General features: G+C 47.7%; 2 protein-coding genes across 2 annotated transcripts; one reads left to right on the top strand and one right to left on the bottom strand.

Annotated features, from left to right (window-relative positions):
• The first annotated feature begins 13054 nt into the window (after positions 1 to 13054).
• Positions 13055 to 14214, top strand: LOC109943179 (dirigent protein 1). Its single transcript, XM_020546097.1, has 2 exons — positions 13055 to 13776; positions 13870 to 14214. Exons 1-2 carry the CDS (start codon positions 13352 to 13354, stop codon positions 14063 to 14065), a joined length of 621 nt encoding a protein of 206 aa, XP_020401686.1. The 5' UTR covers positions 13055 to 13351; the 3' UTR covers positions 14066 to 14214.
• Positions 14215 to 26147: 11933 nt separating this feature from the next.
• LOC109943145 (uncharacterized) lies at positions 26148 to 27224 on the bottom strand. The gene is made up of 2 exons (XM_020545999.2): positions 26583 to 27224; positions 26148 to 26409 (listed from the first exon to the last, which is right to left on the bottom strand). Exons 1-2 carry the CDS (start codon positions 26919 to 26921, stop codon positions 26362 to 26364), a joined length of 387 nt encoding a protein of 128 aa, XP_020401588.1. The 5' UTR covers positions 26922 to 27224; the 3' UTR covers positions 26148 to 26361.

Here is a 27224-nt window from a genome sequence, read left to right as displayed (position 1 = left end):
ATGGCACGGTGGTTATCCCGTGGTTCGGCCAAGACCAACGCTTGCCTACTCCACGTTGTGGCGTCCCAATGGACGAGGGTTGCAATCAACCCCTCTCAAGCGGTCCAAAGACCCACTTGAATACCACGGTGTTTTGCTTGCTTTACTCAATCCCGTTTGCGAGGAATCTCCACAACTTGGAGTCTCTCGCCCTTACACTTGAAATTCACAAAGAGGCACAGAGCAAGGGAGGGATTAGCAACGCACTCAAGACAAGAAATCACAGCAACACCACGCACACAAGTCGCAACGAGAGCTCACAACACAACTCAATGAGTTCACCACTCAGCAAGAGCTCTAATTGCTATCGCAAAGAATCAAAGGCGCGGAATCGATGTCTTGGTGCTTAGGAATGTTGTAGGAATTCTTGGTGTACTCCTCCATGCGCCTAGGGGTCCCTTTTATAGCCCCAAGGCAGCTAGGAGCCGTTGAGAGCAATCTAGGAAGGCTGATCTTGCCTTCTGTCGACTGGCGCACCGGACAGTCCGGTGCACACCGGACACTGCCCGGTGCCCGATTTCCTTCCATAAATGGCACAGTCGACCGTTGGCAGCCTGAGAGCCGTTGGCGCACCGGACAGTCCGGTGCCCCCTTCTAGCCGTTGGCTCGGCCACGTGTCCCACGTAGATCGCGCGGCCGACCGTTGGCCCTGCCGACCGTTGGCTCACCGGACAGTCCGGTGCACACCGGACAGTCCGGTGAATTATAGTCGTACGTCGCCAGTGAATTCCCGAGAGCGACCACTTCGCTCGAGCAAGCCTGGCGCACTGGACAGTCTGGTGCTCCCAGACTCAGCAGAGTCTTGGCTGCTCGAGCCAAGACATTTCCAATTGGATTTTTCCTGTTTCCAGCACTTAGACACAATACATTAGTCCACAAAACAATGTACTAAGTCTGAGAAACATACCTTTATCCTTGATTTGTACTTTGTCCACCTTTTTACACTTAGGCACTTGTGTTGGATACTAAATCACCAAAATACTTAGAAATGGCCCAAGGGCACATTTCCCTTTCAGGAACTCAACGGGAAGGTGTTCGTTAACACGCAGCAGGCCCCTACCCGGCGCGCCAACTGTCGACGTTTCGGACCCCGGGGGACCCTCAACCGAGCCGACCAGTGAATTTATCGCTGCGTGCCCCTGCCCAGATGGGTTGGCACAAGATGGAACACAAGGGGGAAATGCGGCTTGTATTATCTCGCACTGGGGGTGCTCGTAGTAGGGGTTACAAGCGTCACGAGAGAGAGAGAGAGCCTGTTCGTTTGCTCGTCCCCCGCGCGACCCTCCCGCAGGAAGGCCCTGAACCTCCCTTTTATAGATGCAAGGAGAGGGTCCAGGTGTACAATGGGGGGTGTAGCTATGCGCTAACGTGTCTGGCAGAGAAGTGCATGAGCCCTGTGTACATGCCAACGTGGCTGTCGGAGAAGTGCTTGAGCCCTGTGTACGCGATAACGTGGCCGTCGGAGAAGTGCCTGAGCCCTGTAGAAGCACAGCTGGCGGTGCGGCTGGGATCCTGCTGACGTCTCCTTGCTTCCGTAGGGGGCTGAGAACCACCGACGTCACGGATGCACGCGGGGAACCATCATTACCTGTTACCGGGGTGAACCAGATGGGACGTCGGTCTTGTTCCCTCGTAGCCTGAGCTACCTAGGGGTAGGGTAATGATGCATTCCCTGTGGCGCGGTCGGTCCGAGTCTTGGGGTCGGGCGAGGCGGAGACCTCCTCCCGAGGCTGAGGCGTAAGGTCCGGCGAGGCGGAGCTTCCTGTTGCGCCCAAAGCTGAACTTGGCTGTTGTCAGCCTTGCCCGGCTGGTTGGCACAGCATTCAGAGCGGGGCGAGCGGCGCTGTTTTCCTGTCAGATCGGTCAGTAAAAGGGTGAAGTGACTGCGGTCACTTCGACCTTGCCGACTGCGGCGCGCGTGTCAGGATAAGGTGCCAGGCGATCTTCGCATTGAATGCTCTTGCGATACGGTCGGTTGGTAAGGCGATTTGGCCAAGGTTGCTTCACGACGAAGCCTGCCCGAGCTGGGCTTCGGGCGAGCTGAGGGTGCGCCCACTACCAGAGGAGGCCCTCGGGCGAGACGTGAATTCGTCCGGGACTACTGTTCCCGCCCGAGGCCGGGCTCGGGCGAGGCGAGGTTGCGTCCCTTGGTAGACGAGGCCTTGTCCTGAACCGTGCCCATCAGTCTTTGTGGTTTGTGCAGAGGGTGCTTACCAGCCGTGTTTAGGAGTGTTGGGGGTACCCCTAATTACGGTACCCGACAGATATGCTCTGCAATAACTCGAAATTCAGCCAGAGCAATTTGGCTTGGACTCCCTGGTGTCATGTTGCACTGGGGTCTGGTCTCTCCGAAGATCAGTTCTAGCGGACTCTGGATCAGCTTCTCCTTTTCTTCGTCAACTGTGATGTAAAACCACTCAGACTTCCAGCCAGCTGGCCACTTGCTTCGGTAGCTAATCACTGGAAATTTTGTATTCTTGTGATAGGCAAAATTGTAGCAGCCAAAGTTTTCATGAAGCCCATCTCCTCTAGCTTTCGTCTGATAATGAAGCTCGTGCACTCGGCAGAAGCCTTCGGCAAATGGCTCCACCCCTTGGCTTCGGAGAGCCCAGATATAAACGCTAAGCCTAACGATAGCGTTAGGAGTTAGCTGATGAAGATAGATCCCAAACTTCTTCAATACATCGGCAATCATCTTGTTTAAAGGAAATCTTAAACCAGCTTTAAAGAAACTTTTGAAGACCACTACTTCATCTTTTCGACCACCAAAACGAACCAGCTCTTTCTTCGCTTCACTAAAATAGCCCAAATTCATCAGCTTAGGCAAATCATCTTCGGAAATGGTGGATTTCCCGAACTCCAGGTGGCTGGGTTTAGTTGGCACTGCACTGTAATCATCTTCAGACTCAAGTTCCTCGGCATCAGCCTGCTCAACTTCAGCGGTAGGTGCATCCTCTGATACTACCAGCCCTGAACGCTTCATCACTTCAGAGATAGGGGCAGTTTCAGCACCTTCGGCTTCCTCTCCGTCGCGAGTAACCCTAGCTGTGGAACATACTCTGGCCATCTGATGATTGAATTTCTTGTTTTTCGAATAAAGTTGAAAATTTTTCTTAACTTTGCCGAAGCTCTTTCTTGTTACGAAGCTTGAGCAAAATAAATAGCTTCGGTTGAGGATGCAGCAAGCAAGCTTCGGCTTTGGTTAATATTTTGGCAGCAAAACAGAGCAATAGCAATGAATGCTGTGGTAACTTCACACCTACCCGTCTATTTATATAGTGCCGCAGGTGGGAAGGTGAATCGTCAAGGTCTTCGGCACCGGACAAACAGCCACCCGCACTCACTGAACGGTGGGCCATAGGGTCCGAGAAGGTGAATCGCCAGGGCGCGCATAACTGCTGCAAGATGGGGCCACCTCACGCGCGCATTAGTTTAATCATTTCTCGCCAACGAGCTCAGGGAAGGTGTTTTTCGGATCTTCGGCATCCCGAAGCCTAGAATACTTTTTCACGGATCTAGCTCGTTACGAAAAACGATCTAGCACCGCGAAGGGGCTACTGTTGGGGGTATGCTTCGTAGCCGAAGATCCTAAAGAAAGAAAACACCTTCGGCAGATCCTCTCAAAAGCAGCGCCGAAGCTATCGCCTATAAAGCTTCGGCACAGTGACATGTCTCAAGTCGAAGGGGTGAACCGACTTAAAGATGAAATGACCTAAAGACCCATGATGTGCTGTGTCATTATTGTAGTCGATTGTAAAGGGCATAAATATGATTTTACACAGGCTGCGCCCTGTGCCTATAAATAGGTGAACAGTACCCCCTGTACTGTTCACGCAATCTTGTAATCGCTGACACATTACGCTGGAATTATTGCTTTCTGCCAAGACGAAGGTATAAATGTACTTAAATATCATGTTTTAATATATAGGTTTGTATAATAAAATATGTGAATAATCTTACGTGTTTTTGATATATCGTTCCCTAATGTTTTATATTTTCTATATTTCATTCTACATTGTTTTATAACTCTAATCACGAAGGTATGACCTTCGTGATATCTTGCTCATGGCCTTCGTCCGAAGCTCATTAAATCCTTGGGGAGATAATGCTTCAGTGGACGAAGGGCATTAATATTTAACATTTTATGTTGCCTTGTTCTTAATTCATAGCATTTGAGAACAAGTCTCCAACACATGCTACTTAGCACAAGTTACGACCGATTTCAGGAGCGGACCGGAAACTTCGAGCACCATGCTCACTTAACATGGCCGTGAACTTGCCATCCAGGTGTTTATAAATTGTATAAAACACAAACAAAGTCAAAAAATCAAGAAACCTGTCCACGTGTCATGATATCATATGTAGAGGCTGTGATAAAAATTTGAAAAAAAATTCGTGGACAGGTTTCATGATTTCATGTGTACAAACCTAAGAGATCCACATTGAAACTCCATGATTTCATGTGTAGTTCTCTTAGGTTTCTACACATACTGTCTCACAACTTTCTCCAAATATTCTAATTTTTTTATCACAGCCTCTACATATGATATCATGACACGTGGACATGTTTCATGATTTTCTGAGTTTGTTTGTGTTTTATACAATTTTTAAACACCTGGATGGCAAGTTCACGGCCATGTTGAGTGAGCATGGTGCTCGAAGTTTCCGGCCCGCTCCTGAAATCGGTCGTAACTTGTGCTAAGTAGCATGGATATCATTTTTGCATGCACGGTTTTCCAAGTTTCGAGTGACCTGCAGTTCAAATCTGAATTTTTCGAAGAAATGCAAATAAACAAACTAAATCTACTAGATATTGAAAACACAGTTATAATTGTCCCCAAATGGTACATGTAGGTCTACATAGTGTATGAACAAACCACAAAAAGTTTGGTGGACAAAAAAATACAAATGTACTTTGTCGAGTGTCAGCTGGTTGACACTCGGCAAAGTATGCTTTGCCGAGTGCCGGTTGGGTGACACTCGGCAAAGAAGTGTAAATTAATCTTTGCCGAGTGTCGCCCAGGTGACACTCGGCAAAGACTCCTTTGCCGAGTGTCCCCGATCTGGCACTCGGCAAAGCATATTTTAAAAATAAAAAAATCTTTGCCGAGTGCCAGATCACGAGCACTCGGCAAAGCGTGTGTAAATAGCGCTGGTAACCTTCTTTCTCCCTCACTCTCACTCTCACGCACTCTGCGCCGCCGTCGCCGTATACACGCCGCCGCCGCGCCCCCGCCCGCGCCCACGTCGTGCCCCCGCCGCCTCGCCCGCGACCCGCCGTCTCGTCTGTGACCCGTTGTCTCGCCCGTCGGGTATGATTAGGTTTAAAATTGAGTTGATTATATACATGTATGATTAGGTTAATATTTAGTTTTCTTGTGTTAAATTTATGTACGTGTATGATTAGGTTAATATTGAGTATTGTTGATTGCCGGCCATTGTGTCGTTGAATTATGTGTGGATGTCAGCCATCGTGCTGATAGTTTTATTTGCAAAAAATTTTGAAACCTCCTCGTGCAGGGGAGGTGCTGCCAAAATTTTCTGTTAGAGGATGGAGGACCGTGAGTGGATGTACACAGGCCGTAGAGAAAGGAACGATGTCACCACTGAATGGATTAGAAAGACTGATGATTTCGTGGAACGGGCATATGGCGAAGCTGCTAAAGGAGCGAGTCTAGTCCCATGCCCGTGCAACAAATGTGCCAACCGGAAAAGAAAACCAAAGAAGTCCATGGTAGAACATATTTGGAAGAATGGATTTACGCCGGGCTATACTCGGTGGATATTTCATGGTGAAGCACATCGTACGAGAGAGGAGGTGCTGAGACAACGTGTCGAGGATTATGACGCGGATGCGGGGGTAGCGAATATGTTGAATGACTATCAAGATGCACAGTACACGGGAGGATGTATGGATGACGAGCCAGAGCCGACTGCAAAGGCGTTCTACGACATGTTCGACGCGGCACAGAAGCCCCTTCACGGCCAGACAAAGGTTTCTCAACTGGATGCCATTGGGCGTGTAATGGCGTTCAAGTCGCAGTATAGCATGAGTAAAGACGCATTCGATGGCTTGTTGACAGTTATTAGTAGCCTGCTTCCGGATGATCACGTTCTGCCAAAGAGCATGTACGAGGCACAGAAACTCCTTTGTGCACTCAAGATGACGTATGAGCAGATTCATGCTTGTCCGAAGGGCTGCGTGCTATTTAGGAAAGAATACGCGGAGGCAAAGTACTGTCCCAAGTGTACATCGTCTAGGTTCATGGAGGTAGACTCTGGTGATAGACAGAAGAGGCAGCTCGACATCCCCTTGACAATCCTACGACACCTTCCATTCATACCGAGGATCCAGCGTCTGTACATGACAGAGGAATCCGCGAAACAGATGACATGGCACAAAAATGGAAAACGATACAATCCTGACAAGATGGTGCACGCATCCGATGGTGAAGCATGGAAACACTTTGATGCCATTCACCGTGAGAAAGCCAAAGAGGCTCGTAATGTACGTGTTGCGTTGGCCAAAGATGGGTTCAATCCCTATGGAATGAGCGCTGCCCCGTACACATGTTGGCCCATGTTTGTTATCCCAATCAATCTCCCCCCTAGAGTGTGCTTTCAAAGGCAGAATATATTCGTGTTGTTGATAATTCCCGGACACCCGGGGAATAAAATGGGCGTGTACATGGAGCCTTTGATCGATGAATTGGTACGTGCCTGGGAGGAAGGGGTATGGACGTATGACTGAGCTACAAAGACAAACTTCAGAATGCATGTTTGGTACCAGTACTCCATGCATGACTTACCGGCGTATGGGCTATTCTGTGCCTGGTGTGTTCACGGTAAGTTCCCATGCCCAGTTTGCAAGGAAGCTCTCAGGTTCATTTGGTTGAAAAAGGGTGGCAAATATTCGTCCTTCGATAAACATCAACAATTTCTCCCTGCTGACCATCCATTCCGCCTAGACATCAAGAACTTTACAAAAGGTGTCGTAGTGACAGACCGCCCACCTGCAACGATGACTGGTGCTGAAATTCGTCAACAGATAGATGGGCTCGTGGCCAATACAGAAGGTGGTTTTATGGGATATGGTGAGCAGCATATGTGGACACATAAGTCTGGCTTGACTCGACTCCCCTATTATGATGACCTGCTCCTTCCACACAACATTGACGTGATGCACACTGAAAAGAATGTTGCCGAGGCACTGTGGGCAACGATTATGGACATTCCTGATAAGTCCAAGGATAACATGAAGGCAAGAGTGGATCTGGCAGCGTTATGTGATAGACCAAACCTAGAGATGAAACTGCCAAGTGGCGGAAAGACGTGGAGAAGGTCTAAGGCCGATTTCGTCCTAAGCAGGGCCCAGAGGAACGAAGTACTTCAGTGGATCAAGATGTTGATGTCCCCTGATGGGTATGTAGCTAACCTGAGTAGGGGGTGAACTTATCTACTATGCGAGTCTTAGGGACGAAGAGTCATGACCTCCACATATGGATTGAACGGATTCTTCCTGCGATGGTTCGAGGCTATGTCCCTGAGCATGTCTGGCTAGCGCTTTCAGAGTTGAGTTATTTCTTCCGTCAGCTTTGTGCAAAAGAGTTATCTCGGACCGTGGTTGCAGATTTGGAAAGATTGGCACCCGTGTTACTGTGTAAGCTTGAGAAGATATTTCCACCCGGCTTCTTCAATCCAATGCAGCATTTGATTCTTCATCTCCCCTATGAGGCACGAATGGGGGGCCCCGTGCAGGGACGTTGGTGCTATTCAATTGAGAGATGTCTAAAGACTATTCGAAAGAAATGTAGAAATAAATGCAAAATCGAGGCTTCCATTGCAGAGGCATACATTCTAGAGGAGGTCTCAAACTTCACAACAACTTATTATGGTGACAAACTGCCGAGCGTGCATAATCCACCCCCTCGTTACAATGATGGTGACAATGAATCGAACCTTAGCATATTTCGAGGCCAACTCGGAAGCGCTAGTGGCTCGACCACCAAGACCCTGACACATGAAGAGTGGCGGCATATCATGCTATATGTATTGACCAACCTTGAAGAGGTGACACCATACATGGAACAATTCCTTCATGAATTCTGGCGTCGATCAAGGGACCCCACTCCACAGGAATATGACACTTTTCTTAGAAAGGGTGCGAGAAATGGGTTGCCCGATTTCATTTCCTAGTTCAAACGTAAGGTACGTGCTTAGTTTGTAAAAAACATACGTTTTTGAACTCAATTTAGCGTCTTTTAACTTGCGAATACTTGCAGGGCCAAAGAGATCCGTCTATGAGTGCTGAGTTGAGACAAGTAGCCAACGGCTTGCAGTCGGCGTCACATGGTGGCCGGCCTTGCTCCACCTTCTCGGCCTATGCTATGGCCCATAAGGGCAAGGCGACTCCGACGTCACCTACAACCCGGATGACGGGCCCGAGGCCTACACCAACCCCGCCGTCTACAGCCGCCTTCATGACTACACCACCATGGCGCAGGAGGTCCATGGCCCAGACTATGATCTGAGCACCGAGCCGATCGACCCCGATGTGCTCATGAGGGTCGGAGGAGGCAAGAGACATGGGTGGTACTGGATTGCCGACAGGGCAATCGACTCGTCCTCCACTCCCACTCTGTCTCAAGTGAGAGCAAGGAGCACGGGCTCGAGTCCAGCCATACGAGCTCGGCACGACAGCTCACAGCAGCGCATACAACAACTCGAGGTTAGTGCTTCTGTAACTCGTCCTTCCTTGAATTATATACCTTCTCTTTGAGTTACTATAATGTTGGCTTGTAATATTACAGACCCAACTAGAAGAGATGCAGGCGAGGATAATGGCGGAGCGGGCGGCGACTGATCAGATGATGGCAGATATGTTCCAGTACATGCAGAGCCTTAGCGCGGCACAGGGTTTCGCTCTGCCACCTCCATTGTTCCCTGCAGTTGACCCTGCTGTGTTCCATACTCCTGTGAGTCAAAATTGTAGTTAGATGTTGGTATGCATCTGGTATAACATATGCAATCTCTTCTCTGTGCAGGGTCAATATGGGGCCGCATCCAACAACCCTCCTGAAGGGTTCAGCCCAACGCAGCACCAGACCAACCGCCCACCTCCATGAGTTTTATGTTTTCAGTGTTGAATACTTATGTTTGTGTGTTTGAAGACTTCAAAACTTGTGTTAGTCACTTATGTTTGAGTTGGATACTTATGTCAGAGCTTGAGACGTATGAGACTTATGTTTGTGTTGGGTACTTGTGTTGAACACTTATATTTGTGATGAATATTTATGTTTGTGTTGGCTATTTATGTTTGTGATGATATATGTGATGTATATATGTGATATATATGTGATATCTTTTGTTTGTGTGGATGGAATACAAAAAACAAATAAAAAAGGTGCATACTAGTCACTTTGCCGAGTGTTACACTCGGCAAAGAGGTTCTTTGCCGAGTGTCAAGACCATAGCACTCGGCAAAGAACCAAGACCTGGGCACCGGTATAGGTTCTTTGCCGAGTGTAATGTCTCTGACACTCGGCAAAGAATCACGCTTTGCCGAGTGTCGTACGTAGCACTCGGCAAAGAACCTAACATGAGAACCCTCCTTGGCGGGTTCTTTGCCGAGTGCCGCTGGGCAGACACTCGGCAAAGACGCCGTCTCCGTCACCCGTCGCCATAACGGCTGCTTTTCTTTGCCGAGTGCTCCCTGGCACTCGGCAAACCTCTTTGTCGAGTGCCCGAGAAAAAGTACTCGGCAAAGAAGGCTTTGCCGATGCACTGTTTGCCGAGCCTTCTTTGCCGAGTGCCACACTCGGCAAAACCTTTGCCGAGTGTTTTTAAGGCTTTGCCGAGTGCTTCGGGCACTCGGCAAAGCGCTCGTTTCCGGTAGTGTAGATGCAGTACAATAAATTCTAAGCCACACATAGTTAAGTACCCCTGAATATAATTATAACCAAAACTTAGGATTCCTTTGTTCTAAATTCAATAATTGTTTCACGTATTGTAGCGGTCAAAAGCAAGGTGAATATATATATATATATACACTCAAATAATGGAGATACGTAAATCAGTCCAATAATCTATACTACTTATTAAGAAGGTAAGAGAATAATGGAGATACGTAAATCAGTCCAATAATCTATACTACTTATTAAGAAGGTAAGAGTAGTCTATCGTTCTGCCGTTCTGCCCTCCCCCGTTCCGCGCGCAAAAAAATCAAATCGTAGCTTCCCAAGGATTGAACCTTAGATCTATTGAGCAAAATGCCTAGCCTTCCACCCTCTAGCCAACATGACTCATGTTGAATTGTGTACAACTTCAACTAAGACGTCTTTTGTGTTTAACCCACCGTCCACTCTGTATGCTCACTGAGTCTAGAAAAACATTTATAGCTTGGCCCCTGATCTTTCTGGAATTTGGGACGCAGTCCAGGAAATAAAGAAAATAGAGAAAAGGAGTTTAGAAATTGATTTTTAGTTTAAAAATAATTGAAGAAACCCATTTAATTCATGGAAATTTCATATTAAATCCAAATGAGTTCATTCCAATTTCTATAATTCTGTAATATTATTTTTATCACATAATACCTCTGTTTTGTCATGAAAACAACAATAAAATTGATTTCCTAATTAATCCTATATCAAATACATAGAAACTTTGGAAATTCGTAACTTCCCCATTTTAATTCCAAATTGAATCGTTCCAGTTGTGTTAGTCTCGTATGAATATTTACTACGCAGTAACAACATTGATTATACCATGTTTCATACTTTTATAATTAGATATTTATTTATCCTATGTTAATTAGGTTAATCTATGTCTATTGGATTAATTTATTTAATATATTAATATAGTATTCTAACTTTATGGTTATACGATGTTTGACCATTAGTCTTGCAAACACACACTTACCTTTTTGTTTAAGCAAAAGCGTATGGTGGTACGTGTCCGATGACTAACGATGTACGAGTGAATTTCTTCCGGTATGTGTGAAACGTGCTCTCCAATAATGAGACCATACAAATCGTGATATATATCAAAGTCTGCATGATACTGATGGTTGCAATGTAGTGGTGAAACAGATAGATTATAAATAACAAAATTTATGTATGGCCAGAATCACAAATTGATTATGAAACATTTTCTCATAACGATATAACACATATTTTGTATATAAGTTATCGTAGTATACTGGTATTATATATTCCCGTTGCAACGCACGGGCATTCAGCTATCATGTATAGAAGTCTGCACGGTACTGTTGGTTGCAATGTAGTGATGAAATAGTTAGATTGAAATAACAAAATTTATGTATGGCTAGGATCACAAATTAATTACGAAACATTTTCACATAACAGTATAACACACATTTGTTCATAAGTTATCATGATATTAAATGTTTCCGTTGCAACGCACGGGCACCCACCTATATGTGTTTATGTCTACATCTATGACAGGAAACACATCTACTACATCTCTCTCCAAGCTCACTTGCTACCATTGCACAATGCGTAGTAGTAGATAAGTATCACCGATATTCTTGAATTATATTTTTGGATGGAGGTAATATTATTTAAAGAAGAGCTTTTCATGCTATTTCTTTTGTTTGAATAATGCATTATACTTAAATTCCCTTTTTTGCATGTGTGAAATTTTTTCTTCGTAATATTTTTTCCATGGATCAGACTTGTGAGTCATTTTCATAAACCAACGCCAAGCATGAATCCATGTTTTCTACTTCAAACCCCGAACAAACTCCATGAGCAGGAGGCACTCGCGTTGTCGTCGCTCATCGATGACGAGAAGAAGCTTGGCAACTGTCAGTTTGACCTCTAAAAGCAGTCTTACGTGGTCGCATGCGCCGCTGTGTACGACAAGCTCCCGCGAAGCCGCCGCTTGAACGCAGTCCCCATCGTTAAGCAGGGGGGCCTCATGGTTGTCGCCAACGTCGACGACTCTCGGGTTGTTCTGGACACCGCATCCGACGACGACGCCATCATGCCGTCCAGCTCATCGTCCACCTGAAGCCCAACCTGTCACGTAAGTCGCTACTGACCGGACATGAATTCTTGTGCGCTGGGACGATGGACGTTGCTGACATTGTGTGAGTGTCCTCGAACATGATGTATGTAGTGGAATAGCGCATCCGGTGGTGCAACGGCCAGGGGTACTACCTCGCTGATGAGCCCGGGATGCACTTCGTTTGGCAGCCCAACCAAGAGTCATCAGTACTCGTCATGTCGCGTGCGTTCGACGACTACTATATCGAGGATTGTGGCGTCATCTTGGCGCCGGAGGTGACACAGAGGAGGATCAACAACAGTGACCAGTTCGTCATCCTCGCCACCGTCAGGGTAGCTTTTGTGCTGGTCTGCCTTTAATTCTCTTCGCAAACACATACACACTTACATTTTTGTTTAAGCAAGAGCATATGGTGGTGCGTGTCTGATGACTAACGATGTACGAGGGAATTTTTCCGGCATGTGTGGAACGTGCTCTCCAATGATGAGACCATATAAATCGTGGCATATATCGAAGTCTGCATGATACTGATGGTTGCAATGTAGTGGTGAAATAACTAGATTAAAATAACAAAATTTATGTATGACTAGGATCACAAATTGATTATGAAACATTTTCTCCTAACAATATAACACAGATTTTGTATATAAGTTATCGTAGTATACTGGTATTATATATTCCCGTTGCAACGCACGGGCATTCAGCTAGTAAATAAATTAATAGCCAGAAGGAATTATATATATTATTAGAAGCACCATCAGATCCCATCGCCATCTCGTATATATACAATTCAGCAAGATGCATGAATACGTATATAATCTGCCTAGCAATAATATAATGCAAGGACGGACCAACTGTTCGAATAAATATACATATACATGCATGCATATATAGTAGTATATATTGAGTTCCCAGCCAGACTAATCTCTCACTCCATGCATGTATAAATATCAGCACTTTGAGGCAAGAAATACGCCATCTCCTTCACTTCCATCTATCCTTTGAATTGGACCCCTAAGCTAAGTAGTACTAGCTAGAGCAACTCTTTTTCATGGCTACATTAATAGCTGCTAGCTCCGCCACCATGCTATTTCTAATGCTCTTATGCTCTCGCTGCTAGACATGGCAAGTTCCCAGCCAGACTAATCTCTCACTCCATGCATGCATGCATGCATGTATAAATAGCAGCACTTTGAGGCAAGAAATACGCCATCTCCTTCACTTCCATCTATCCTTTGAATTGGACGGACCCCTAAGCTAAGTACTAGCTAGAGCAACTCTTTTCATGGCTACATTAATAGCTGCTGCTAGCTCCGCCACCATGGTATTTCTAATGCTTTCGCTGCTAGCAGTCCTGGACATAGCAAGCTCCTCCACAGATTATGGTGCTCTGCCATCATCCTTGCAGCAGGTGCCGTCACTACTGTGTCCATACAACTGTCCCAAGGAAAACGAGACTCGCTTGCACATCTACTTGCACCAATACCCAGCGTGGCCAAACGTCCCCAAGCCAAACGAAGTAGGTGTGATAATGCCAAGCCAGCCTATTGGGTTTGGCCAGATTTACGTCGATGACTGGTTCCTGACTAGTGGGCCGGATCCGAACCAAAACATTGTTGGACGTGCGCATGGCTACCATATACAGGCGGGTCAGACCGTCACCAGTTGGTATACTTCACACATCTTTGCCTTTGAGAATAATGGCGACTGGTAAGATATATTAATTCCTATCAGTTTTAGCTTATTTATTTCACTATAATTAATATCATACGTACTTGATGCTCGTACGTGTTCATTTAATAGGTTTGCAGGGTCCATTCTTCAGGTGTTGGGGATCGTTAGCACAAATCCTAGCGGCCAGTGGTCCATTATTGGTGGTACTGGAGCATTTGCTAATGCCCATGGCACCATCAACTTCTCAAGTTCCATCAGTAGCACTGGCACTGATGTCATATACACACTTGATATTCATGTATTCTATACCCAAGAGAGTAATTAATGGTAGGTACGGTACGTACGCCTCTATGACGAGATGGTTGTTGTTGTACTAGATTATTATTGAGTACGTGCTGAAACAATAATTTTATATATCTAGCTTGCATTGACGCGAGCTAGATATATAGGTCAATGCGTAAGTCTATATATGATATGCTGCTAGAACAGTCAAAAGCATCGTCGTGTCCAGCACGCAGCATGCATATGCCACTACCGGAATCCGAGGCTTTGCCGAGTGTTGAAATCTTTGCCGAGTGCCTTTTGTCGGGCACTCGGCAAAGAAGGCTTTGCCGAGTGCTGCACTCGGTAAAACCAGACGCTCGGCAACGAGGCTCTTTACCGAGTGCTGGACACTCGGCACAGAAAGACACTCGGCAAAGACTGATTTGCCGAGTGTCAAACACTCGGCACAGGGGGCTCTCGGCAAAGGGCCGTCAGTCTTTGCCGAGAGCCAGCGGCTGGCACTCGGCAAAGAGGATTCTTTGCCGAGTGTCACACATCTAGCACTCGGTAAAGAACTCTTTGCCGAGTGTCACCTCTAGACACTCGGCAAAGTATATTTTTATTTTTTTGATTTTGTCTCCCAAACTTTTTGTGGTATGTTCCTACACTATGTAGACCTACATGTAGCATTTGTGGACAATTATAACAGAGATTCAATCGTTAGTAGATTTAGTTCGTTTATTTGAATTTCTTCGGAAAATTCAAATTTGAACTGCAGGTCACTCGAAACTTGGAAAACCGTGCATGAAAAAATGATATTCATGATACTTAGCATAAGTTACGACCGATTTTAGAAGTGTACCGGAAACTTCGAGCAGCGTGCTCACTAAACATGGCCGTGAACTTGGCATCCACGTGTTTAAAAATTGTATAAAACACAAATAAAGTCAGAAAATCATGAAACTTGTCCCCGTGTCATGATATCACATGTATAGGCTGTGATAAAAATTTTAGAGTATTTGGAGAAAGTTGTGAGACACTATGTGTAGAAACCTAAGAGGACTACACATGAAATCATAGAGTTTTAATGTGGATCTCTTAGGTTTCTACACATAGTGTCTCACAACTTTCTCCAAATACTCTAAAATTTTTATCACAGCCTATACATGTGATATCATGACACGGGGACAAGTTTCATGATTTTCTGACTTTATTTGTGTTTTATACAATTTTTAAACACGTGGATGCCAAGTTCACGACCATGTTTAGTGAGCACGTTGCTCGAAGTTTCCGGTACACTTCTAAAATCGGTCGTAACTTATGCTAAGTATCATGAATATCATTTTTTCATGCACGGTTTTCCAAGTTTCGAGTGACCTGCAGTTCAAATTTGAATTTTCCGAAGAAATTCAAATAAACGAACTAAATCTACTAAATATTGCAAACACTACTATAATTGTCCCAAAATGATACATGTAGGTCTATATAGTTTAGAAACATACCACAAAAAGTTTGATGCTGAAAACAAGAAAAAATTCAAATGTACTTTGCCGAGTGTCGAGTGGTAGACACTCGGCAAAGTGGGCTTTGCCGAGTGTCCTCGGGTGGCACTCGGCAAAGAATAGGAAAGTAGTCTTTGCCGAGTGCCCCGGATGGCACTCGGCAAAGAAGGCGTCTTTGCCGAGTGCCGCCGATCTGGCACTCGGCAAATCCTTTTTTAAAAATAAAAAAAAATCTTTGCCGAGTGCCGCATCGCGGGCACTCGGCAAAGAACATGAACTTAGCCGATCCAACGGCTTCTCCCTGTTCTCTCTCTCACTCACGCTCACACTCGCTGCACGCCCGCGCCGCCCGCTCGCCGCCGGTCTGCGCGCCCGTGCCCGCTCGCCGCCACCCGCCGCCGACCACCTCGCCGCCGGCCTGCGCGCCCGTGCGCGCCTGTGCGCCCGCGCCGCCCGCACGCCCAAGCGCCCGCGCCGCCCGCTCGCCGCGCGCCCGCGCCACCCGCTCGCCGCGCGCCCGTGCGCCTGCCGCTCGCCGCGCGCCCGCGCGCCGCCCACGACCACCGACGAACCCGCGCCGACGACCTCCACGCCGTCAACCGCTCACGACCTCCACGCCGTCACGCCCGTTCGCTGTCGTGCACCGTCCACGCCGAGCAAATAGGTATAAACTAATTTTTACATTTTAGTTGCTAACTATTATCAAATAAATGTATATGTGTGGTTGTGTATTGTGATTGTGTATTGTGAAATAGAATTAGGTTTTTTGTGTGTGATTGTGTATTGTGAAATAGAGTTAGGTTTTTAGTCCTCACTTTGCATGCATTAGGTAAGTCTTCTAATTGTTTATATGGTTATTTAGGCATTAATATATATGTGTGGATATGTATATGTGTGGATGTCAGCCATCGTGCTGCTACTTATATTTACAGGCTTTGAAAACCTCCCCGTGCAGGGGAGGTGCTGCCGGATTTTTTTGTTGATAGGCTTTGGTTAAATATGTTATAGGATGGAGCAACGTGAGTGGATGTACACGAGGCGTAGAGGAAGAAACGATGTCACTACTGAATGGATTAGAAAGACCGATGATTTCGTTGAACGGGCATATGGCGAAGCTGCTAAAGGAGCGAGTCTAGTCCCATGCCCGTGCAGCAAATGTGACAACCGGAAAAGAAAACCAAAGAAGACCATGGTAGAACATATTTGGAAGAATGGATTTACGCCGGGCTATACTCGGTGGATATTTCATGGTGAAGCGCATCGTACGAGAGAGGAGGTGCTGAGACAACGTGTCGAGGATTATGACGCGGATGCGGGGGTAGCAGATATGTTGAACGACTATCAGGAGGCACAGTACACGGGAGGATGTATGGATGACGAGCCAGAGCCGACTGCAAAAGCGTTCTACGACATGTTCGACGCGGCACAGAAGCCCCTTCACGGCCAGACAAAGGTTTCTCAACTGGATGCCATTGGGCGTGTAATGGCGTTCAAGTCGCAGTATAGCATGAGTAGAGACGCATTCGATGGCTTGTTGACGGTTATTGGGAGTCTGCTTCCGGATGATCACGTTCTGCCAAAGAGCATGTACGAGGCACAGAAACTACTTCGTGCACTCAAGATGACGTATGAGCAGATTCATGCTTGTCCGAAGGGCTGCGTGCTATTTAGGAAAGAATACGCGGAGGCAAAGTACTGTCCCAAGTGTAATTCGTCTAGGTTTATGGAGGTAGACTCTGGTGATGGACAAAAGAGGCAGCTCGACATCCCCTTGACAATCGTACGACACCTTCCGTTCGTACCGAGGATCCAGCGTCTGTACATGACAGAGGAATCCGCGAAACAGATGACTTGGCACAAAAATGGAAAACGATACAATCCTGACAAGATGGTGCACGCATCAGATGGTGAAGCATGGAAACACTTTGATGACATTCACCGTGAGAAAGCCGAAGAGGCTCGTAATGTACGTGTTGCGTTGGCCACAGATGGGTTCAATCCCTATGGAACGAGCGCTGCCCCGTACACATGTTGGCCCGTGTTTGTTATCCCAATCAATCTCCCCCCTGGTGTGTGCTTTCAAAGGCAGAATATATTCGTGTCGTTGATAATTCCCGGACACCCGGGGAACAAAATGGGCGTGTACATGGAGCCTTTGATCGATGAATTGGTACGTGCCTGGGAGGAAGGGGTATGGACGTTTGACCGAGCTACCAAGACAAACTTCAGAATGCATGTTTGGTACCAGTACTCCATGCATGACTTACCGGCCTATGGGCTATTTTGTGCCTGGTGTGTTCACGGTAAGTTCCCATGCCCAGTTTGCAAGGAAGCTCTCATGTTCATTTGGTTGAAAAAGGGTGGCAAATATTCGTCCTTCGATAAACATCGACAATTTCTTCCTGCTGACCATCCATTCCGCCTAGACATCAAGAACTTTACGAAAGGTGTCATAGTTACAGACCGCCCACCTGCAGCGATGACTGGTGCCGAAATTCGTCAACAGATAGATGGGCTCGTGGCCAATACAGAAGGTGGTTTTGTGGGATATGGTGAGCAGCATATGTGGACACATAAGTCTGGCTTGACTCGGCTCCCCTATTATGACGACCTGCTCCTTCCACACAACATTGACGTGATGCACACTGAAAAGAATGTTGCCGAGGCACTGTGGGCAACAATTATGGACATTCCTGATAAGTCAAAGGATAATGTGAAGGCAAGAGTGGATCTAGCAGCGTTATGTGATAGACCAAAACTAGAGATGAAGCCGCCAAGTGGCGGAAAGACATGGAGAAGGCCTAAGGCCGATTTCGCCCTAAGCAGGGCCCAGAGGAAGGAAGTACTTCAGTGGATCAAGATGTTGATGTCCCCTGATGGTTATGCATCTAACCTGAGTAGGGGGGTGAACTTATCTACTATGCGAGTCTTAGGGATGAAGAGTCATGACTTCCACATATGGATTGAACGGATTCTTCCTGCGATGGTTCGAGGCTATGTCCCTGAGCATGTCTGGCTAGCGCTTTCAGAGTTGAGCTATTTCTTCCGTCAGCTTTGTGCAAAAGAGTTGTCTCGGACCGTTGTTGCAGACTTGGAAAGATTGGCCCCCGTGTTACTGTGTAAGCTTGAGAAGATATTTCCACCCGGCTTTTTCAATCCAATGCAGCATTTGATTCTTCATCTCCCCTATGAGGCACGAATGGGGGGCCCCGTGCAGGGACGTTGGTGCTATCCAATCGAGAGATGTCTAAAGACTATTCGAAAGAAATGTAGAAATAAATGCAAAATCGAGGCTTCCATTGCAGAGGCATACATTCTAGAGGAGGTCTCAAACTTCACAACAACTTATTATGGTGACAAACTGCCGAGCGTGCATAATCCACCCCCTCGTTACAATGATGGCGACAATGAATCGAACCTTAGCATATTTCGAGGCCAACTCGGAAGCGCAAGTGGCTCGACCACCAAGACCCTGAATCATGACGAGTGGCGACATATCATGCTATACGTATTGACCAACCTTGAAGAGGTGACGCCATACATGGAACAATTTCTTCATGAATTCTGGCGTCGATCAAGGGACCCCACTCCACAGGAATATGACGCTCTTCTTAGAAAGGGTGCGCGAAATGGGTTGCCCGATTTCATTTCCTGGTTCAAACGTAAGGTACGTGCTTAGTTTGTAAAAGAGATACGTCTTTGAACTCAATTTAGCATCTTTTAACTTGCGAATACTTGCAGGGCCAAAGAGATCCGTCTATGAGTGCCGAGTTGAGACAAGTAGCCAACGGCTTTGCTTATAGGGTCAAGAAATATTCTGGGTATGACGTCAATGGATACCGTTTTCGCACAACACACTACGACCAAAGTCGGCCCAATCGGAAAACAACGTGTTCTGGAGTCTTTACGCCGGGGCTTGACAATGTCGATTATTTTGGACGAATTGAAGAAATATATGAGCTCAATTTTTATGGTTCCAAACCTCTTACTCCAGTGATATTCAAATGTCATTGTTTTGACCCTCAAGTGACGAGACGGACACATTCTAATCTTGGGATAGTCGAAATTCGACAAGATTCCACCTTAGCAGGAGACGATGTCTATATCGTGGCCCAACAGGCCACACAAGTGTATTATCTCCCATATGCGTGTCAAACGAAAGAACATCTTAAGGGTTGGGATGTTGTGTATAAGGTATCGCCGCATGGGAGGTTACCTGTTCCTAACGATGAAGATTACAACTTAGACCCGGACACATATGATGGAGAGTTCTTCCAAGAAGATGGGCTAGAAGGGCGATTTGAGATAGACTTAACAGAAGCTATCGGAATGGACGTAGATATTGAAATGGTTGTTGATGAGGAGGATGATGAGGTGCAAAATGATAATGACTTAGTAATCCTTGAAGGCAATGATGAGGTTGCGTCTTCCGATGGTGTTGAGATTGAAATGCTTGATAGTGATGATGAGAGTTTTGATCCGGCTAACCCCGACACATATGAAGATTATTTTTAATCGATGTAATGCTATATGACTTTTTATTTCGCACCTGTTTTTAAATACATCTTTTTATATGTGCTTATTTGTTTACTCTTAATTGCAGGTTGTTGGACAAATATGGTGGGCGGTTTCCTGAGGAGGAGGAGGGGGAGGAGGAGTAGGACGGCGGACGATGCAGAGCAGGCAGCGCAGCAGCATGAGGCAGAGCAGGCAGCGCAGCAGCAGCCAGCGCCTCAGGACGACGACGACCAGCAGGACGACGACGACCAGCAGCAGGACGCCTCAGGTTCAGGCGGCTCTAGTTCGAGGAGCATCTACCTGCGAGGCCCCGCGAGTCTCCCGCCGCGTCCCATACTTCGGGACAGACGGCCGTTGATTCGGCCGGAAGGGGAGAGGTATGTAACTTTATGTTCTTCATTCTTGTTCATATTATGTGTTCAAAATCATAATATAAACTAATACTTTTTATTTATCACTTGGACAGGTCTTGGACGGTTTTGGATTATGCTGGGGGTCATCGTCGCCCCCCCAACAACATCCTCGGCCTGCTGTGCAGGGAACACTTCCCTGGACTTGTGGAGTACGCCGGAGTGACGGGCCCAGCCTTCACCTTCGACCACTACGCCGTCGCCCCCGATGCAGTAGACCGGGACGGCAGGGAATTCAATAACAAGGCGGAGCGGGTGAAGCAAGAGCTGTGGGTAAGTCTTAGTATAATATAAAATATGTCGCATTCGTTGCAAATTCTTGAAATAATGTATGGATACATCGTTTTTGTATGCAGGATTTCTTCAGATGCGATGCTGGATACGAGGCTAGGGCGGATGTGGTGGCCACCACGTGCTGTAAGAAGCTCGTCGTGGACATGCACTATGAGGCCCGCATCCAGGCCATCATCACCTACCACGGCTCCGTCCTTGGGGAGAAGGTGACCAAACCTCAAGCCCGAACCATGTCGTTGACCAGGGAGCAGTACCTGCAGGTAAAGTCATGCATGTTTGGTACCAGTACTCCATGCATGAATTTTATTTTATCTTCTGATATGCACTTTATGTGTTTACTTTGCAGGTGATTCCACATTGGTGCGCCGCACATCCTCTCTGCTGGGAGCAGATGGTGGATAGGTGGTGTTCGGCTGAGTGGGACGAGGTGCACACAGCTAGCCGGGAACGGCGTTTGCAGATGCAAGGGCCCTCGCACCACCAAGGCAACCGGAGCCTGGGCCAATATGCCGAAGCATGGGTACGCCACCTTTTTATTTCGATATATAGCACTAAGTTAGATATTATTTCTAACTATCTCGTTGGTTTTCGTTGCAGTCGGCGTCACATGGTGGCAGGCCTTGTTCCACCTTCTCGGCCTATGCTATGGCCCATAAGGGTAAGGCGACGTCCGACGTCACCTACAACCCGGATGACGGGCCCGAGGCCTACACCAACCCCGCCGTCTACAGCCGCCTCCATGACTACACCGCCATGGCGCAGGAGGTCCATGGCCCAGACTATGATCCGAGCACCGAGCCTATCGACCCCGATGTGCTCATGAGGGTCGGAGGAGGCAAGAGACATGGGCGGTACTGGATTGCCGACGGGGCAATCGACTCGTCCTCCACTCCCACTCTGTCTCAGGTGAGAGCAAGGAGCACTGGCTCGAGCCCAGCCATTCGACCTCGGCACGACAGCTCACAGCATCGCATTTCACAACTCGAGGTTAGTGCTTCTGTAACTCGTCCTTCCTTTAGTTATATACCTAGTCTTTGAGTTACTATAACGTTGGCTTGTAATATTACAGACCCAACTAGAAGAGATGGAGGCGAGGATAATGGCGGAGCGGGCGGCGGCTGATCAGAGGATGGCGGAGATGTTCCAGTACATGCAGAGCCTTGGCGCCGCACAGGGCATCGCTCCGCCACCTCCATTGTTCCCCCAGTTGACCCTACTCTCTTCCACACTCCTGTGAGTACCAAAATTGTAGTTAGATGTTTGTAATGCATCTGGTATAACACATGCTATCTCTTCTTTGTGCAGGGCCAATCTGGGGCGGCATCCAACAACCCTCCGGAAGGGTTCACCCCAACGCAACCCCGGCCAAACCGCCCACCTCCATGAGTCGTTGTTTTAGACTTCACAACTTATGTATAATACTTATGTTTCTGTTTGATACTTATGTGAGAGCTTGCGACGTTTGAGACTTATGTTTGTGTTTAATACTTGTGTTGAACACTTATGTTTGTGATGGATATTTATGTTTGTGGTCACGGTTTTATGTTTGTGTTGGCTATTTATGTCTGTGATGATATCTGTGATGTATATATGTGATATATATGTGATATCTTCTGTTTGTGTGGATGGAAAACAAAAATCAAATAAAAAAGGTACATACTGGTCACTTTGCCGAGTGTAACACTCGGCAAAGAGGCTCTTTGCCGAGTGTCTGGGTCAAAACACTCGGCAAAGAGCACAGACCTGGGCACCGGCTTAGGTTCTTTGCCGAGTGTTATGTCGCTGGCACTCGGCAAAGAGGTCGTCTTTGCCGAGTGCCAATTGGGACACTCAGCAAAGAGCCTGACATGGGGACCCTCCCTGGCGGGCTCTTTGCCGAGTGTCCCAAATGGCACTCGGCAAAGAAGGCGGCTTTGCCGAGTGCTGCCAGGAGGACACTCGGCAAAGATATCTTCGTTGCCGAGTGTCAACGGTGACACTCGGCAAAGCCGCCGTCTCCGTCAACCGGCGCCGTAACGGTCGCTTTTCTTTGCCGAGTGCTCCCTGACACTCGGCAAAGATCTTCGCCGAGTGCCCGAGAAAAAGTACTCGGCAAAGAAGTCTTTGCCGATGCACTGTTTGCCGAGCCTTCTTTGCCGAGTGTTACACTCGGCAAAGCCTTTGCCGAGTGTTTTTAGGGCTTCGCCGAGTGCTTCCGGCACTCGGCGAAGCTATTGATTCCGGTAGTGTGCACACATATATTAAAATTCATCGTTCTTCTTCCTTATTATATTATTAAAGAATAAAACTTTTTTTCACTAACTCATATGCATGACAACATGATAGTTTTCCTCTACTCACTTCTCTCTCTCTCTCTCTCTCTCTCTCTCTATGCAGGTACTACTGGCTCTGACTATTTTCATCGCAGTTGTCTAAACTAAATGTTGCATCAGATGCCACTACGTACTATATATACAAGAGTTCAATAAATTCCATGAATAGAATACCTTTTATATATACTTCCAAATGTAATGTCAAATAATATGTGGTTCTTTAGCATATTGGATCTTGCATCCTATATATGTAGCTAGAGCTCAGCATTGGCGTTGAGTTTTGTTCCTACAATATTAATTTCAAGGTTTCAATCTTATCTCCCTTGTATGATACGTGTGTGTCTTTTTAATACCCCAGGGTGGACAAGCACAGCTAGCTCCTGGCATGCTCGGCCGCTCTCACGATGCTATATATGACCATTTTCAACCCCACACGCAGCTAGGCAGGCTATACTGACAAGGCCGCTCAATGGTGGGTGGGCGCTCAAGGAGGACACCCTCCAGTCCTCTGCGCTACTAAGGGCGTTACGACCGCCGAAAATAGACTTATTTTCTGCGGCTGTTGCTCTGGCCACCGAAAATAAGGCTTTTTAAACCGTCATCTGCCTCATTTTTTCTTCTCTCTTCTCTAACATCTCACCCACGTCGCACGTACGCACGCCGCGCCGCCGAGCCCCACCGCGCCCCGCCACCGACAGCCCCGCCACGAGCCCCGCCGTCGCCACGACCAAGTCTGGTGCCCCCTGCTGCTCCGTCACGACGCACCACCCTCGTCCGGCTTCGTACCCCTGCCGAGCCCTCCTCTCGCCACCACTCCATCACAATACACAGATGTGAGTATACTCGTTTTTGTGACCTGGCTCATGGCCATCAAGTCTAAGTATTTTTTTCTTGAACAATGGTTACTATGAGATTTTAAAGTTATTAGGAGATGTGCTGCCAAAGCCCAATAAGTTGTCTAAAGACATGTACCATTCAAAGACAATTATCAAAGCTCTCGATATGGATTATGAAAAGATTGATGTGTGCAAAAATAATTGTATGCTTTTCATGAAGGAGTATGCGGGAGAGAAAAAATGTCTAAACACTAGGGAACATTTACATACTCTTTGCACTGCTGGTTATCAATTCGAAGACGAACAGGCCAATTAGGTTTATCAAGAAGAAGAATTGCCAACCACTTTTACTGTCGATGAGGGCGTTGCACTCAACTCACTAGTCGGATACCGTAACGATATCACTGCTGATGAGTGTGTTGCACCGAAACGAAAACGAAATCTAGGTAACAAAAAAACCACATTGCGAGCTTTGGATCGAAGAAGACTCCTCGATCGTGATCCCGATGAATTTTGATGCGTAATGCATAATTTAATTTTATGTGATGTATTATTTGTTTTTATTAATTATATTTAAATTTATGGAGCTAATACCTTTTGTCGGGTACCGTAATTAGGGGTACCCCCAACACTCCTAAACACGGCTGGTAACCACCATCATCATAAGCTGCAAAGACTGATGGGCACGGTTCAGGTCAAGGCTTCGTCTACCTAAGGGACGCGATCTCGCCCGAGCCCGGCCTCAGGCCAGGACTATAGTCCCAGACGAATTCACGCCTCGCCCGAGGGTCTCCTCAGGCAGCGGGCGCACCCTCGGCTCGCTCGAGGCCCAGCTCGGGCAGGCTTCATCGAGAAGCAACCTTGGCCAAATCGCCTCACCAACCGACCGTATCGCAGGCGCATTCAATGCGAGGATTGCCTGACACCTTATCCTGACACGCGTGCCTCAGTCGGCAAGGTCGAAGTGACCGCAGTCACTTCGCCCTTCCACTGACCGATCTGACAGGAAAACAGCGCCGCTCACACCGCTCCGACTACTGTGCCAGCCACCCGGGCAAGGCTGACAACAGCAAGTTCAGCCTCGGGCGCGACAGGAAGCTCTGCCTCGCCCGACCTAGGCCTCGGCCTCGGGAGGAGGTCTCCGCCTCGCCCGACCCCAGGGCTCGGCCTCAGCATCAGCCTCAGGAGGAATCGCGTCCTCGCCCGACCCCGGTCTCGGCCTCAGGAGAAGCCTCCGCCTCGCCCGACCTTGGGCTCGGACCGACCGCGCCACAGGGGATACATCATTACCCTACCCCTAAGCTAGCTCAGGCTACAAGGGAACAAGACCGGCGTCCCATCTGGCTCGCCCCGGTAAACGGGTGATGATGGTTCCCCGCGTGCGCCCATGACATCGGTGGTTCTCCGCCCCCTACGGAAGCAAGGAGACGTCAGCAGGATCCCAGCCGCACCGCCAGCTGTGCTTCTACAAGGCTCAGGCGCTCCTCCGACGGCCACGTTATCTCGTACACAAGGCTCAAGCACTTCTCCGACAGCCACATTGGCATGTACACAGGGCTAAGGCACTCCTCTGCCGGACATGTTAGCGCATAGCTACACCCCCTATTGTACATCTGGACCCTCTCCTTGCATCTATAAAAGGGAGGTCCAGGGCCTTTCTGAAGGGGGTCGCGCGGAGGGACGAGCAAACGAACAGGCTCACTCTCTCTCCCTCGCGAACGCTTGTAACCCCTACTACGAGCACCCCCCGGCGCGAGATAATACATTTTCCCCTTCTGTTCCATCTTGCGCCAACCCATCTAGACAGGGGCACGCGGCGATAAATTCACTGGTCGGCCCGGTCGAGGGTCCCCCGGGGTCCGAGACGCCGGCACCTTTAATGTTTTTTCTATTGAATAGGATGAGTGTTAGGAAAACAAAAACACACTGCAAGGGGGTTTCTTAGTCCATGGTGCACGTTCCCTTTTCTAAAGGAGTTCTTCTAGCTAGAGCAGACATGAGGCGTTGTTGCTGAGACACGCCCGGCTAGAACTGCGTGATACACCTATCAACTTTGGCTTCTTAAGTGTGTATCCAATATCGACCTTTGCCCATTGATGCTTGAATGCCATTGTTGGAAACTGAGTCCAATATCGACCTTAGCTCTAAATCTGCTCCTGTATTTCTTCATAGCCTGGAAATGATAGTCAGTTGTGATTGAATGATGTGTTAATGCAGATTTGACTGCATTTACGTCAGGATAGATCACACCTTCATCAACACACATGGGTGATCAACATCATAACAAAATGTAGGTTCAATGTCCTCGTCATCATCAAGGCTTATTACATCATCACCATCATAGTTAGACTCATCCATTTTAGAGTTAATGTCAGAAGCAGCAGCATCTGAGTCATAACTGCTATCACTAGCCACCTCAAGTGACTCAGCAGGTTGAACGCTAGCACTACGTTGAGAGGCTGTATCAAGTTGTTGAAAGCATGCACTACGATGAGGCTCTAAAGTTAATAGGTTGCAGGGAGTGCGCTGTTACCTACACAACACAAGGTTAATACCTAATGAGCATATGAACAAATCCAAATCCAAATCCAAATGTATAGGACCAGATCCACCTAGAAGGCATGTTAAGGATGCATCAAATCGACATATACAACATGTTAAAGTACACGACAAATTGACCAAAGTAGCACTCTGCAATGTCAATACCTGCTGCTCTCCATGGCGTTGCCCGGCACTCCGCAATGTCAGCTCAGGGACCACTCGCTGCCACTGCCACACGCCTTGGATCTGCTCGTCGCCTTGGAGCCGTTGGCCACCCGCGTGGACAAGGTTGTCGCGTGGAGCAGGTTGCCACCGCCCGTGGAGCCCTGCTGCGTCGCGCTCAAGGTCATTGCCTCTTGCCGACCTGCCCACGTTGGAACCAGCAGCGACCGCCTCCTGCCCGCGCTGTACCACCAGCAGCCGTCCGCGCAGGATCCCGGCTGCCCACGCGATCCTGCCCGCGCTGGAACCAGCAGCCGCCCGCGCGCGAGCATGGCTGCCCATGCAGCATCTCGAGTCGCCGCCGCCTCGTGCTCAAGGTCGCCCCACCGCGCAGCCTCTCCGCTAGCCCGACGCCGCCAGGGAGCCATCCCAAGGTATGGTTGGGAAGTAAAGGGCATGTTTGTCTCTACAGTAATTATTTCTTTTGTTATTTCGAAAATTGCAACGGAACGTAACAGAAGGGCAGACGGAGAACTCTGTTAGGGGCAAACGTGTAAACGGCGAAACCACAAGGGCAAATAGACATTTGGAACCCAGAACAGGGGCAATGGCACCAATTACCCAAATTAAAATTACATAATCCAT

This window comes from Zea mays, chromosome 10 (genome assembly GCF_902167145.1).
Source record: "Zea mays cultivar B73 chromosome 10, Zm-B73-REFERENCE-NAM-5.0, whole genome shotgun sequence".
NCBI classification, from domain to species: Eukaryota; Viridiplantae; Streptophyta; class Magnoliopsida; order Poales; family Poaceae; genus Zea; species Zea mays.
This window is presented reverse-complemented; position numbering and strand designations above follow the sequence as displayed.

Coding starts and splice junctions, on each gene's coding strand:
- LOC109943145 (XM_020545999.2), bottom strand. CDS start 26,921: ATGGGCAGCCATGCTCGCGCGCGGGCGGCTGCTGGTTCCAGCGCGGGC. Junction 26,410..26,582: donor AACGCCATGGAGAGCAGCAG/GTATTGACATTG, acceptor TGTGTTGTGTAG/GTAACAGCGCACTCCCTGCA.
- LOC109943179 (XM_020546097.1), top strand. CDS start 13,352: ATGGCTACATTAATAGCTGCTGCTAGCTCCGCCACCATGGTATTTCTA. Junction 13,777..13,869: donor TTTGAGAATAATGGCGACTG/GTAAGATATATT, acceptor TTCATTTAATAG/GTTTGCAGGGTCCATTCTTC.